Source organism: Oncorhynchus kisutch, linkage group LG8, assembly GCF_002021735.2.
Source record: "Oncorhynchus kisutch isolate 150728-3 linkage group LG8, Okis_V2, whole genome shotgun sequence".
Taxonomy (NCBI): Eukaryota; Metazoa; Chordata; class Actinopteri; order Salmoniformes; family Salmonidae; genus Oncorhynchus; species Oncorhynchus kisutch.
The window spans coordinates 57,076,600-57,090,773 of record NC_034181.2 but is presented as its reverse complement, the minus strand read 5'-3'; the positions used below and the strand labels follow the sequence as shown (position 1 = coordinate 57,090,773).

At 42.5% G+C, this 14,174-nt stretch overlaps 1 protein-coding gene across 3 annotated transcripts; it reads right to left on the bottom strand.

Moving 5' to 3' along the window:
- Positions 1 to 97: 97 nt before the first annotated feature.
- Positions 98 to 13,755, bottom strand: LOC109895516 (26S proteasome regulatory subunit 6A-A-like). 3 transcript variants are annotated; one of them, XM_031830724.1, is made up of 12 exons: positions 12,781 to 13,755; positions 8,238 to 8,318; positions 7,914 to 8,039; positions 7,633 to 7,737; positions 6,025 to 6,087; positions 5,757 to 5,894; positions 5,518 to 5,661; positions 3,628 to 3,776; positions 3,401 to 3,497; positions 827 to 972; positions 605 to 686; positions 98 to 406 (listed from the first exon to the last, which is right to left on the bottom strand). In XM_031830724.1, the coding sequence occupies exons 2-12, from the start codon at positions 8,289 to 8,291 to the stop codon at positions 296 to 298; spliced, it is 1,215 nt and encodes a 404-aa protein (XP_031686584.1). In that variant the 5' UTR covers positions 8,292 to 8,318; positions 12,781 to 13,755; the 3' UTR covers positions 98 to 295. The 3 variants fall into 3 exon arrangements, with proteins under 3 accessions (XP_031686584.1, XP_020344827.1, XP_031686586.1); XM_020489238.2 differs by lacking the exon at positions 12,781 to 13,755 and adding an exon at positions 8,841 to 10,019; XM_031830726.1 differs by lacking the exon at positions 12,781 to 13,755 and adding an exon at positions 8,584 to 8,779.
- Between the last annotated feature and the right edge of the window lie 419 nt (positions 13,756 to 14,174).

Sequence of the window (14,174 nt, the reverse complement as noted above, 5' to 3'; positions counted from 1 at the left end):
CTTTCATAATATTTGTAGATGGTAACATCTGAAATAACGTGGCGATGTCTTTGCCACAGTGTGTTAATTGTTTCCATCTCACCAAAGGGCAAATGTATTAATGAAAAAAGCTTTTTTTTTTTTATTCTTTCATGGACCATTGGTACAATAATAAACCAAAACCTGTCTCCAGTCCCAGCCTCACACCAAACAACTTCCGAAGCACCAAAGAGTGAAGTGGCAATTAGTGCTGTACAGATTGGTTCATGTTTTGGATACAACTGGAGAGTATCACACACACTTCCCCTGAAGAGCGTTAAGCGTAGTACTGCAGATTGGCCTTCTTTTTAGCTTGTACTTCCAAGATGCCTTCCATGTAGTCCTCATGATTGAGCTCAGTTGCCCCCCTGCGAAGGGCGATCATACCCTGGGAGAAGGAAAGAAAGTAAAATCCTTGTTTGTGCTTGACGTTCCTAAATATATTGATATAGTTTAAGAAAAAAGGGCAAATTAAGTCTTAAAATCAAAACCTTGGCACACAGGTGACTGAACAGTATTTCACCGGGGGAAACAATGTAACTACTTTAGTTAATAGGGCTGGTTTAGTGTGAGAGGTATGACTCACCGCCTCCACACATGCTGCTTTGCACTGGGCGCCGTTGAAGTCATCAGTGCACCTGGCCAGCTCCTCGTAGTTGACATCAGGGCTGTGGGAGAAAAAAAAAAATCAGATTCTGAATAATACACAAGGAACCCGTGTATAACTTTGAGCTAGACAGTACATTTAATCATAACATGTATATCAATTTGGCTAATGTAGGATGAAGCATAGTGGATTGGTCCGAACCTGACGTTCATCTTGCGTGAGTGAATCTGCATGATGCGGGCTCGTGCTTCCTCATTGGGCATTGGGAACTCAATCTTACGGTCCAGACGTCCAGAACGCAGCAGTGCGGGATCTAGGATATCTATCCTGTTAGTGGCAGCGATAACCTGGCAGAAGAGGATCAGAAATTCAAGGTGTCAGCGTAAAGTATAGTAGTCTGGCTGACACCTAACTCAAAGTCCTCCTGACCTCAGTTTGGAAAGACTTGATGTGGTTGATAATGAAGGGGGCTGTGCTTTTTACTGATCATTTCTCCTCTGTGTCTTTCTCACTCAAACACCCACACACAGTCCCCGATCACCAAATCGAAACAATGAGAGGTCTCAACCTCCCAGGAAAAAATAAAACATTTGAGCGTGTTTAAAATAACTTCTCAGTCCTCTTTAAAGTGAACTCCGTGGTAAAAGCAAAAATAACATTTTTTATTCACACTGCCCTTGCTTTTGAATGAGGACTCCGACTCTTTTGCCAGTTCACTTCACCTATTTTGTGGTCCCGAATCCCCTTTGCATTCACATTGCTATGTTTAGAAAGGAACCAAGGACCCAACTTCCACTCAATGCACTCTGGGTTTTCACAAAGTGCAGGACCAGCCATTCCAACAGAATGTGTTATCGTACAACTAGATATACCTACCTCACAGTTTGGAAGCTAGATTGATATGTTAATATCTAACTAAATCCAATATTATTGGTAACATAATAAATTGAATAACAATAACTAAAGACTGAATAACCCTGTAATTAAAAATTGTACACCCAATGTAGGCTACTGCCCCTTTATTAACTAGCATTGACTTTGTACCCTGTGTTGTCTTCTCACTATTCAAACCCCACAATCAAATAAACAGCTTATGAAACTCAGCCTAAAGTAGGTCTTCACGGGTACAATAAGTTGGACCCGTTCCGAAATGGATGTAGTTTCCCACCCGACCCGATATGCATAAAATGTTTATTTTTAAACGGAGCCTGTTCCGAATGGACCCGAGGACAGCCTGACCCGTTGCGAAAAGGACCACGGCAAACAGACCAGCGCTGGATCCGAGAGTAGAAAGAGAAAGAAACGTCCAACTGGTCGCTGCCAGCGCCATCAATAAACAAGTGATATTGACCAAATTATCCAGTTTCCGTGTCCTTATTATCAGGGAATTGCATGCATATAGTCATAAGCATCCACTATATGAATGTTCATGTAAAAAATATATATATAAAAAGGAGACAAGCTTAGGCCTAGCAATAAAGACAGTTCTATGCCGGTGCCATGTTCCCAACATCGACTTCTTTACACTTGTCCGATAAGCTACTACTGCTGTACAGGCGTACAGGACGCCGGGCTAATTCGTTCATTTTCCATCCGAATATTCTAAATGAAGATACTCGTTTTAAAATCAAACAATATAATGCTTAACTCTGGTAGGCATAAAACATTCTCTCTCTCACCTCAAGTTCAACTGTCTGAGTCAGTTGGAGTGCCAGTGAGCACTGCCGTCATAGGCCTGCGGTAGCTAAGGTTAATAATAACCATACCACATAAAAGTTGCTTTGCTTTATTATGGTAATAAAAGGGGGTCAAGTCATTGTTTATAGGGAAAATACAAACAGGTTACTATATTGCGCCATTAAATTACATTTAGCATCTGATTTATCCTTTTCATGGTTTGAGTGCGAAAAGCATAGTAGGAGTACCGGTAATTCTATTTTATTGCGGCATATATTACAGGTGGAATTACATTTTTCTAATGAAAATGACTCAACAGAATGAAATCTTCAAAAAGGTTTAACAGGCTCGGCCTATATTGCAGCTATTACCAACAAAGGCGATTTACTTACCGTTGGCCTACCAAACGACAGCAATAGGCTAATTCTATTAATTTTTACAACAAACGTATAATAATTATTAGTGACTAAACAATTAATAATACATTTAAAAATAAATGAAAAGGTATACAATTGTTTCAAACTTGAATAGTGAGTTGCACACAGTCCATTTGGCCGTGCCAATGTTCTTCTCATCTTTGTCCACAACAATAAAATTTGTCCCTGAGGACAATCCCCTTGTCAGCTTCTTTTCACTACTCTTTCTCCTCATTTTCCTTCAATGAAAAATACCTCCATCTTCACAATGAACAGTAGCCTAGTCCAAGGCTCCTTTTACTCTCCTCAGAGGTGAGCAGCTGGAACCAGTTTCAGCTGGACATAAGCTATACGTTTTATTGAGTTGCAATTGGCTGACATAACAAGCTCATGCAGTTATCACACAAACAATAAATTAACAAAATGGACAGGTCCAATCGGGTCCAGTCGGTAAATCAATTTTACCCAAGACAAAAGTCCAAATTTAGAACACAGATCTGCTCTGGGTTTCAGGTCTGTTAGAATTTCAGATCCATTAGACCTGTGAAGACCTCATAGCATAGTGAAACACCTGTCAAGTCCTCATAGCATAGTGAAACAGGCATTTCTCCTTAGGTACCAGGTATCTTGGGTACCTCAAGTACAGCTGATTAAGAAAAAAATGTAAAGAACCGAGCAATACCTTAACTTGCATCTTGGACTGGAACCCGTCCAGCTGGTTGAGGAGCTCAAGCATAGTTCTCTGTACCTCCCTGTCACCTGATTTCTCACTGTCAAACCTGGAGAAATCAAAAAAGGATCAGAGGCGTGTGTCTAAGCTATTAAACAGCTATGGAAAGCAACTGTGAAACTTCTCGTGAGTAGCTGGTTTACAGTGTAGGACTCACACAGTTTAACTGCACCACTCACCGTTTGGTTCCAATGGCGTCCAGCTCGTCTATGAAGATGATGGAGGGGGCCTTCTCCTTGGCTAGGTTAAAGGCGTCTCGGACCAGCTTGGCACCATCACCAATGAACATCTGGACCAGCTGTGGGCCAGCCAACTTGAGGAATGTGGCCTGTAGAAGGATGAAAAGTACAGTTGAAGTCGGGAAGTTTACATGCACTTACGTCGGAGTCATTAAAACTAGTTTTTCAACCACTCCACAAATTCCTTGTTAAAAAACTACAGTTTTGGAAAGTCCGTTAGGACATATTCTTTGTGCATGACACATTTTCCCAACAATTGTTTACAGACAGATTATTTCAATCACAATTCCAGTGGGTCAGAAGTTTACATACACTAAGTTGACTGTGCCTTTAAACAGCTTGGAAAATTCCCAGAAAAAGATGTCATGGTTTTAGAAGCTTCTGATAGGCTAATTGACATCATTCGAGTCAATTGGAGGTGTACCTGTATATGTATTTCAAGGCCTACCTTCAAACTCAGTGCCTCTATGCTTAACATCATAGGAATATCAAAAGAAATCAGCCAAGACCCCAGATTTTTTTTTTTGTAGACTTCCACAAGTCTAGTTCATCCTTGGGAGCAATTCCCATATGCCTGAAGGTACCACATTCATCTGTACAAATAATAGTACGCAAGTATAAACACCTTGGGACCACGCAGCCGTCATACCGCTCAGGAAGGAGACGCGTTCTGTCTCCTAGAGATGAACGTACTTTGGTGTGAAAAGTGCAAATCAATCCCAGAACAGCAAAGGACCTTGTGAAGATGCTGGTGGAAACAGGTACAAAAGTATCTATATCCACAGTTAAACGAGTCCTATATCGACATAACCTAAAAGGCCACTCAGCAAGAAGAAGCCACTGCGACAAAACTGCCATAAAAAAGACAGACTACAGTTTGCAACTGCTTATGGGGACAAAGGTTGTACTTTTTGGAGAAATGTCCTCTGGTCTGATTAAACAAAAATAGAACTGTTTGGCCATAATGACCATCCTAATGTTTGTAGGAAAAAGGGGGTAGGCTTGCAAGCCGAAGAACACCACCCCAACCGTGAAGCACGATGGTGGCAGCATCATGTTGTAGGGGTGCTTTGCTGCAGGAGGGACTGGTGCACTTCACAAAATAGATGGCATCATGAGGAAGTAAAATGATGTGGATATAATGAAGCAACATCTCAAGACATCAGTCAGGAAGTTAAAGCTTGGTCGCAAATGGGTTTTCCAAATGGACAATGACCCCAAACCTACTTCCAAAGTTGTGGCAAAATGGCTTAAGGACAACAAAGTCAAGGTATTGGAGTGGCCATCACAAAGCCCTGACCTCAATCCTATAGAACATTTGTAGGCAGAACTGAAAAGGCGTGTGCGAGCAAGGTGGCCTACAAACCCTACTCAGTTACACCAGCTCTGTCATTCACCAACTTATTGTGGGAAGCTTGTGGAAGGCTACCTGAAACATTTCGCCCAAGTTAAACAATTTAAAGGCAATGCTGCAAAATACTAATTCAGGGTATGTAAACTTCTGACCCACCGGGAATGTGATGAAAGATATAAAAGCTTAAATAAATCCCTCTACTATTATTCTGACATTTAACATTATTAAAATAAATTGGTGATCCTAACTGACCTAAGACAGGGATTTTTTACTAGGATTAAATGTCAGGAATTGTGAAAAACTGAGTTTAAATGCATTTGGCTAAGGTGTATATAAACTTCCGACTTCAACTGTAAATAAATCAACCTCTGCCTGTCGACACAATTGTACCTAAAGCAGAAAAGGAGTTGACACTCCCGCACTAACAAATAACCCCTTGCTAAACTGCAAGCCAGAAGGTCAGTGTTTTGTTTTACCTTGGTCTGGGCAGCACAGGCCCTAGCCAGTAGGGTTTTCCCTGTGCCTGGGGGGCCATACATCAAAACCCCCTTAGGTGGCTGAATACCCAGGTTCTCAAACTTCTCCTTGTGGTTCATGGGTAGAACGATTGCTTCCACCAGCTGAAAGTCAGAAGAATAGCACCACGTAATTGCAGTTTTAGTAACATTCATATAGGAGTTTCTAAAGAGATAAGATACAAATGATAATATCAGACCTCCTTGATCTGTTTGTCTAATCCCCCAATGTCACTGTACTGTTCAGCGGGGCGCTCGTCCACCTCCATGGCTTTGACTCTGGAGTCGTACTCCGCGGGCAGGGTTTCCAGGATCAGGAATGAGTCCTTGTTTACCCCCTGATCATCACCACAGGGAAAGAGAAAAATAAAATGCGACACTCAAACATGGCCAAAAAATTAATCCTTAGCTTGTTGAGCAGAGGGAGCTGCTATTCAAGGACACTCAAGTGAAGTTAAAGGGGCTTACCACGAGGTCTCCCGGCTTCAGTTTCTCTGCATCCACCAAGCCAATGACCGGGAGGAAGTATGCCTGCAAGAGCACAAAAAGGGGCAACCGCTGTCAACTGCAACTGCTGAATAACTCCTATTAATAACTGTTTACATTTACTAAGAATGACACAGGAAAGGTACTAATCAAAATGCAGTTGAACTTGTAAGTAGATCGGACCAGTATTTCCTCTGGGAAAATGTAGCGGAGGGGCTGATTTATTTCATTTTGTTCTAATGAATTATTTTTTTTTAAATACATTTTTGTCCAAAATGAATGCAAATAAAATTATGCTGACATCTAAAATATAATTTCAACCTCCAGAAATGAGGAAAATAACATATTGGTAAAATTATTTTTTACATATTGCTAATAGCATATCATCAGGTACGCTATTTACAATAAGCATTATTGCCTGTAGCCCAACTGATGAAGAATAGTGGCTATAAATAAATAGGCTGAAGCATGGGGTTTCCGATCTGCATTTACCCTATTGGGCTAATCATTAGCAGAGTCCTGCATCGGGTCGGATCCCCACAGTCTTTCAACCCGTGGGTCGGCTTACGGGTCAGAACAATTACATGATGGTCGCAAACATTTTAAATCGAGATAATACACATTTTAAAAACCCAGGAGTTTGTTGTGTTGCAAATTCCATTCGGTGAGCGGCGAGACAGACATAAGGCTACCAGCCATGCACGCATTGAGTGTGTGGAGCCGGGAACCGTCCCTTGTGGTGGTGTGGTGCTAAAACGTTAAAATTTGTCGACGTGCAGAGCTTGTTCTCTCTCCCCAAGTGATAATACTAAACTTTGCCAAGTTTACTTTCCCTGGATAGCCTTGCTCACGCAAAATTGGTGAACATAGGCCTAAGTGGAAAAATAAAAATAGTGGTTACGATAAGAGAACAGGCTACAAAACTAGTGGAAACCGGTGCTGCACGAGTGAAATCCCCAGTTTGGAAGGACAACACAGAAGATGGATGCAAAGCCTGCAAGCAGGTAGGCCTATTTGATTTAGATAATTCAGTTCATTATGGGCGGCAGGTAGGTTAGAGCGTTGGACTAGAACGAGGCAGTTAACCCACTGTTCCTAGGCCATCATTGAAAATAAGAAGATGTTCTTATTGGCCAAGTAAAATAAAGGTAAAACATTTAATTATTACATTAATTCAGGCATTAGTTCAGTAGACCAGAAGCAGGACATATAAAGTGTAAACTGGTGCGGCTGGTAAAAGTTTGTGAGTAGCCTACTAAATAAATATAGCCTATATTCAATTTAGGACTGGTAACTTGAATGCGCCTCGAGGATTATTCATCTCACATAGAACACAAAACAAGCCAACAAGGTAAATAGATAAACTATTATGCGGGTGTCAGACATTTCTATGAATGACTTGTTTTGTTTGCCGAGGAAAAGTACATGTGGACTGTTCCAGCATCTTCAAAGTGCGCCTTGGAATAAATATTTTTTTAATGTTCCATATTTTGTTGGCATGGCGGCAACGATTTTGCCGTCGCATAGCGCCACAGCTAAATGACTGCTGAAGAAAACACTGGATTGGACATACTCCTAGTTGCTACTTACCTGTCTTGTAGATGTTTTGATGACAGCACATTTGCCCTTCCTCTGGGAATCTAGATCCATATTTGCTCCATCCTCCTCCTGGTCATTTGGGTCCACATCCAGAAGCTGCAAGAGTTAAGACATCTGAAACTTAACCTGTGATGATCCAGACACTGTTGTATGGTCATAAACACCCATCACAAAAGTGAGCTCCACAAGAATTGAGCTTCACTAAACTGTTCAATACAATAAGACAATGTGACATTGAGACAAAAGTGTACATATTTCTTCATTTCTCCTACCTCAATGATATTGGAGACCAGGTATGGCAGGGTCTTGTTCATTTTGATCTTCTCTGTGTTTTCTTTGATCTTGTCCTTCATGGCCTGCAGCTCATGGGTTACCCTCAATACCTCACTCTTCATGATCTACAACATAAGAGTCCAATTGAATGTATAGACCTAGGCGCAACTTATTCACACTTTTCATATCGTCATTTCAAAAACGGAACGGTCAAGTATATGGTGGCGACATAACAGGTAAGTAGCTGAAAAAAATAAAGAATAGTGAGGGCCATCTGATTCACCAATAACAGCTAAAATGAGTAGTTAGCTATCTATCGTTACCTTTATTTCATTGTCCAGAAGACGTGTCCGCTGAACGATCTCTTCAGGGGACATGTTGAGCACTTCTTTGCCGATCCCATCCTATTGTTGACAAACAAAATTGTAATTTTGATACAACGTAGCTATCTTACTACTACCGTTAACGGTAACGTCATACAGTAATCACGATAGCTAGCTATAAGCTAACTATCCAAACTAGCTTAGCGGCTAATAAGACAAGGAAAATAGCCAGGCTAACGTTAGCTAACAACTTGCAGATAGGTTTACGAATCTGTGTGTGTGTGTGTAACGTTAGTTATCAGCTAACACAGTTAAGTGACCAGAAAGTCGATAACTAGCTAACTACCTTAACAGGCTAAACACCAAGCCAAACGTGTGTTTTATGTAACCAAGCTAACGTTAAGAAAAGTGTCCTGTGTCACTCTCCCATCAATTTAACAGGCTAGCTAACGTTAGCTTGTAGCTATGCTAGCTCATATAAGGATCAGCTCTTTAGTTCATTGGACACATGTTAACTTCATCGTGACGATCATATTCAAATAATAGATGTTTTAATCATAATAAATTGATGAACATTCAAATATGTTAATTCAAGGAACAAACCTCCACCTCATCCCAAACTGATCTGTCATTCAGCGACGCCATCTTTTCTCTTTTTCTTCTTCTTGGTAGTCGCTTATATACCTTTCTTTGAGGTTTATCGGCAGACTACCACCGATACGGTGTATTGCCGCCCCTTCCCTCCATTGCGGGAATCGGGAGGTAACACATCATATACAATACATTTTTAAAAGCATCCCACTCCTTCAGTCATAGTCCACATCACAGCCCTACACAGGCTTAAGGCCCTGAGAAAACAAAACATTCGTCGACAGTATTCAGGTTAACATTTGCAAGGCCGCAGTGCCAAACGGACTACCAGGACTCCTACTCAAGAGTCCCCGAGCCCAATAACACCAAGTTAACCTGCCTAAATAGCTATTATCCCTTTAGCACTCACATCTATAGCCATGAAATGCTTTGAAAGCATGGTCATGGCTCACATCAACACCATCATCCTGTCTATGAGCCCTGGATCCACTACAATTATACCGTCCACAGACGACGCAAACTCTACTGCACTACGCACTTCCTTCACCCACCTGGACAAAAGGAATACCTACTGTATGTAAGTATGCTGTTCTTTGGCTACAGCTCAACATTCAACACCATAGTCCCCTTCAAGTTCATCACCAAGCTCAGGACCCTGGGACTGAACATCTCCCTCTGCAACTGGTTCCTGGACTTCCTGAGGGGTTGCCCCAGAAGGTGAGGGTAGGCAAGAACACATCTGCCATGCGGACCATCAACACAGGGGTCTGTGCTTAGTACCCTCCTGTACTGCCTGTTCATCCACGACTGTGTGGCTACGCGCGACTCCAACACCATCATACATTTTTGCTGATGACACCACAGTGGTAGGACTGATCACCGACGGCGATGAGGTGTAACGGTGTGAAATGGCTAGCTAGTTAGCGGTGAGCGGTAGTGGCATTTCAAATAGTGATGTCACTCGCTCGGAGACCTTGAAGTAATTATTTATCTTGCTCTGCAAGGGCAGGGGCTTTTGTGGAGTGATAGGTAACGATGCTTTGAGTGTGACTGTTGTCAATGTGTGCAGAGGGTCCCTGGTTCAAGCCCAGGTAGGGGCGAGGAGAGGGCTGGAAGCAACACTATTACAGAGGCAGCCTATAGGGAGGAGGTCAGAGACCTGGCTGTGTGGTGCAACAACGTCAGAAAGACATCGTGGACTACAGGAAACGGAGGTGCAAGCACGGCGTCATCCACATCGATGGGGCTGTAGTGTAGCAGGTCGAGAGCTTCAAGTTCCTCTGTGTCTACATCACTAAGAAATTAACATGGTCCACACAGTTGTGAAGACAGCATGACAGCACCTCTTCCCCCTCAGGAGGGTGAAAAGATTTGACATGGGCCCTCAGATCCTTAAAGAAGTTCTACAGCTACACCATTGAAAGCATCTTGACTTGTTGCATCACCGCTTGGTACGGCAACTACAAGGCACCCGACCTCAAAGCGCAAGAGGGTGGTGAGTTCGGCCCAGTACATCACTGCATTGTCCCTTTTTTGCACTAACTCTCTTGCACTGACTCTATGAAAACACTGGACTCTACTCGCACATACTTAGAAACCCAACTCACACACACACTTTTTTGCACCAACTCTCCTGCAGTGACTATACAGTGGGGCAAAAAAGTATTTAGTCAGCCACCAATTGTGCAAGTTCTCCCACTTAAAAAGATGAGTGAGGCCTGTAATTTTCATCATAGGTACACTTCAACTATGACAGACAAAATGAGAAAAAAATCCAGAAAATCACATTGTAGGGATTTTTAATGAATTTATTTGCAAATTATGGTGGAAAATAGTATTTGGTCACCTACAAACAAGCAAGATTTCTGGCTCTCACAGACCTGTAACGTCCTCTTTAAGAGGCTCCTCTGTCCTCCACTCGTTACCTGTATTAATGGCACCTGTTTGAACTTGTTATCAGTATAAAAGACACCTGTCCACAACCTTCAAACAGTCACACTCCAAACTCCACTATGGCCAAGACCAAAGAGCTGTCAAAGAACACCAGAAACAAAATTGTCGACCTGCACCAGGAGGGGAAGACTGAATCTGCAATAGGTAAGCAGCTTGGTTTGAAGAAATCAACTGTGGGAGCAATTATTAGGAAATGGAAGACATACAAGACCACTGATAATCTCCCTCGATCTGGGGCTCCACGCAAGATCTCACCCCGTGGGGTCAAAATGATCACAAGAACGGTGAGCAAAAATCCCAGAACCACAAGGGGGGACCTAGTGAATGACCTGCAGAGAGCTGGGACCAAAGTAACAAAGCCTACCATCAGTAACACACTACGTCGCCAGGGACTCAAATCCTGCAGTGCCAGACGTGCCCCCTGCTTAAGCCAGTACATGTCCAGGCCCGTCTGAAGTTTGCTAGAGAGCATTTGGATGATCCAGAAGAAGATTGTGAGAATGTCATATGGTCAGATGAAACCAAAATATAACTTTTTGGTAAAAACTCAACTCGTCGTGTTTGGAGGACAAAGAAAGCTGAGTTGCATCCAAAGAACACCATACCTACTGTGAAGCATGGGGGTGGAAACATCATGCTTTGGGGCTGTTTTTCTGCAAAGGGACCAGGACGACTGATCCGTGTAAAGGAAGGAATGAATGGGGCCATGTATCGTGAGATTTTGAGTGAAAACCTAGTTCCATCAGCAAGGGCATTGAAGATGAAACGTGCCTGGGTCTTTCAGCATGACAATGATCCCAAACACACCGCCCAGGCAACGAAGGAGTGGCTTCGTAAGAAGCATTTCAAGGTCCTGGAGTGGCCTAGCCAGTCTCCAGATCTCAACCCCATAGAAAATCTTTGGAGGGAGTTAAGTCCGTGTTGCCCAGCAACAGCCCCAAAACATCACTGCTCTAGAGGAGATCTGCATGGAGGAATGGGCCAAAATACCAGCAACAGTGTGTGAAAACATTGTCAAGACTTACAGAAAACGTTTGACCTCTGTCATTGTCAACAAAGGCTATATAACAAAGTATTGAGATAAACTTTTGTTATTGAGCAAATACTTATTTTCCACCATAATTTGCAAATAAATTCATTAAAAATCCTACAATGAGATTTTCTGGATTTTCTTTCTCATTTTGTCTGTCATAGTTGAAGTGTACCTATGATGAAAATTACAGGCCTCTCTCATCTTTTTAAGTGGGAGGACTTGCACAATTGGTGGCTGACTAAATACTTTTTTGCCCCACTGTATATACATACATACTCATACACATACATACACACACATACATACACACGCACATTCATACACACCCACACAAAAAAATGCATATATACAAATATATATTAAAAAAATTTATATACATCCATATGCACATATACACACACACATACAAACATTCATACCCCAGAATAACAATCTACACTGATTTAAAATATACACCTACATAATACTAAAATGCTAAGAGAAAATAGTAATAAAGTACAAATAGTAATTATATGTACGCACACCTACACAGACACAAGCACTACAGAGGGCTGGTGGGAATCTAGTCGGGAGAGCGGCCCACGGCTAGACAAAGGCAGAACGGCACAAAACATCAACTTGCTAACCAGGTGTCTGCGTCTGCCCAACCATCACCCCCAGTCCCCTGTAAGCAATAAATAAATGGTATGGTAATAAGAATAATGTAATGATTGTCAAATAAATAACGAAACAAAACAAAAATGGGGGAATATAAGTATATCCATCCGAAGGTGTCAGTGATCAACCCTGGAAGTAAAAATATGCATCGCTCTGAGCACAGCCGGGATGAAAGTGAATTTAACGTTAAATGAGAGCTCTGACCGCCAGCCCTTGTTGAGCCCGTTTAATACGGTTTCACCCATTATGGTATAGTATGGATTCGAGTCCATGAGCAGACCCTAACACACAATGACAAGGCACTCTAACCTGTACGGGGGATTGGCGTATATCCCCGGATAAACTTCTCTGCGTCCAAAACTGAGGAGAGCCAAATCTTCTCACCGGAAGGCGGGGTAATTCTTAGTCTTGCAGGGAAGAGCAAGGCTGGGCAAAGATGGAGTTTGTAGAGTTTGGTCATGACATCTCTGTAGTCGGCGCGATGCTTTGCCACATCGGGCGCATAATCCTCATAGACACGGAATGGGTGCCCTTTATATGACAGGTTGCCCCTCATTCGAGCTTCACGCAGGATAAGATCCTTGGTCTTGAAACTGTGACAACAGATGATTACTGGGCGAGGACGTTGGCCCGGTCCAGGCACTGGGACAAGGGAGCGATGTGCACGGTCCTGCTGGGGATCCGAAGCCAAAACATCCGATCCCATTGCATCCTTCAATAGCTTGGCGAAGAAGTCGGTGGGGCGAGAGCCCGCCTCCACCCCCTCTGCCAGACCAACAACGCGAAGGTTATTACGTCTGGATCGGCCCTCCAGGTCCACCACTTTCACAAAAAGCCTCTGCACACTATCCTGCAATAACGTGCATAGCTTCTCTAACTTGTCGATCCTACCAGCGTTGAATTCAGAAGCTTTCTCAAGGTCCACAGTTCGAATGATGCTCTCGATTTTGGTGTCCAGTTCAGCAATAGTGGCCTTAAGATCCTCAGCTATAGCAACACGTAGCTCCCCCAAAGCCCGGGTAAGTTCTGTAAGTGTCACGTTGTTGCATGTGCCTTCCGCCATGTCTGTCTCGTTGTTTAGTGGGGAGTAGGCCTCCGCTGTGGATTTATTGTCCTTTGGTCGCTTATTACTCGGCATTTTCATATAAAAAGTTACAATCTTGTATTAGAAAGAAACGTTTGTTGTAAAATGTGCCATAAAGTAGGTTAAATTAGATTATTTCGCAAACAAGTTGCAGGAGCCTCTCACACACAGCCGTTTACTCCAACATGCTAGCTCCGCCCCACCAAATTATTGTATTTTTCTTGTCTATATTGAATACATAATTTAAACATTCACAATGTAGGTTGGGAAAAGTATATGAACTCTAAGGGATTTCTGCCCTAAGTTCATAGAAGAGACGACAGGAAACTTCTTTGATCAGAGGTTAGTTTGTTTAATAAAGATTTCAAGCCGGATTGCAACCCGGAGTATACACTTACAGTAATTTGCAAGTAACACACTCAGTTCAAAACATGGTCTTTCCCCTTTTTATCCCCTACTGAGGTTCACCCCTCCCAGGGTGATGTCCCTTAACTTTAATACCATATAAGCTCATAATTAATAGTTTCTAATACAAAGATGTTAGATGTTGCAGTTACTTTCAAAGATGTTGCAGTTAGTTTCCCAATCCTTCTTCCTCCTATTGCTATCATGTGCTAGC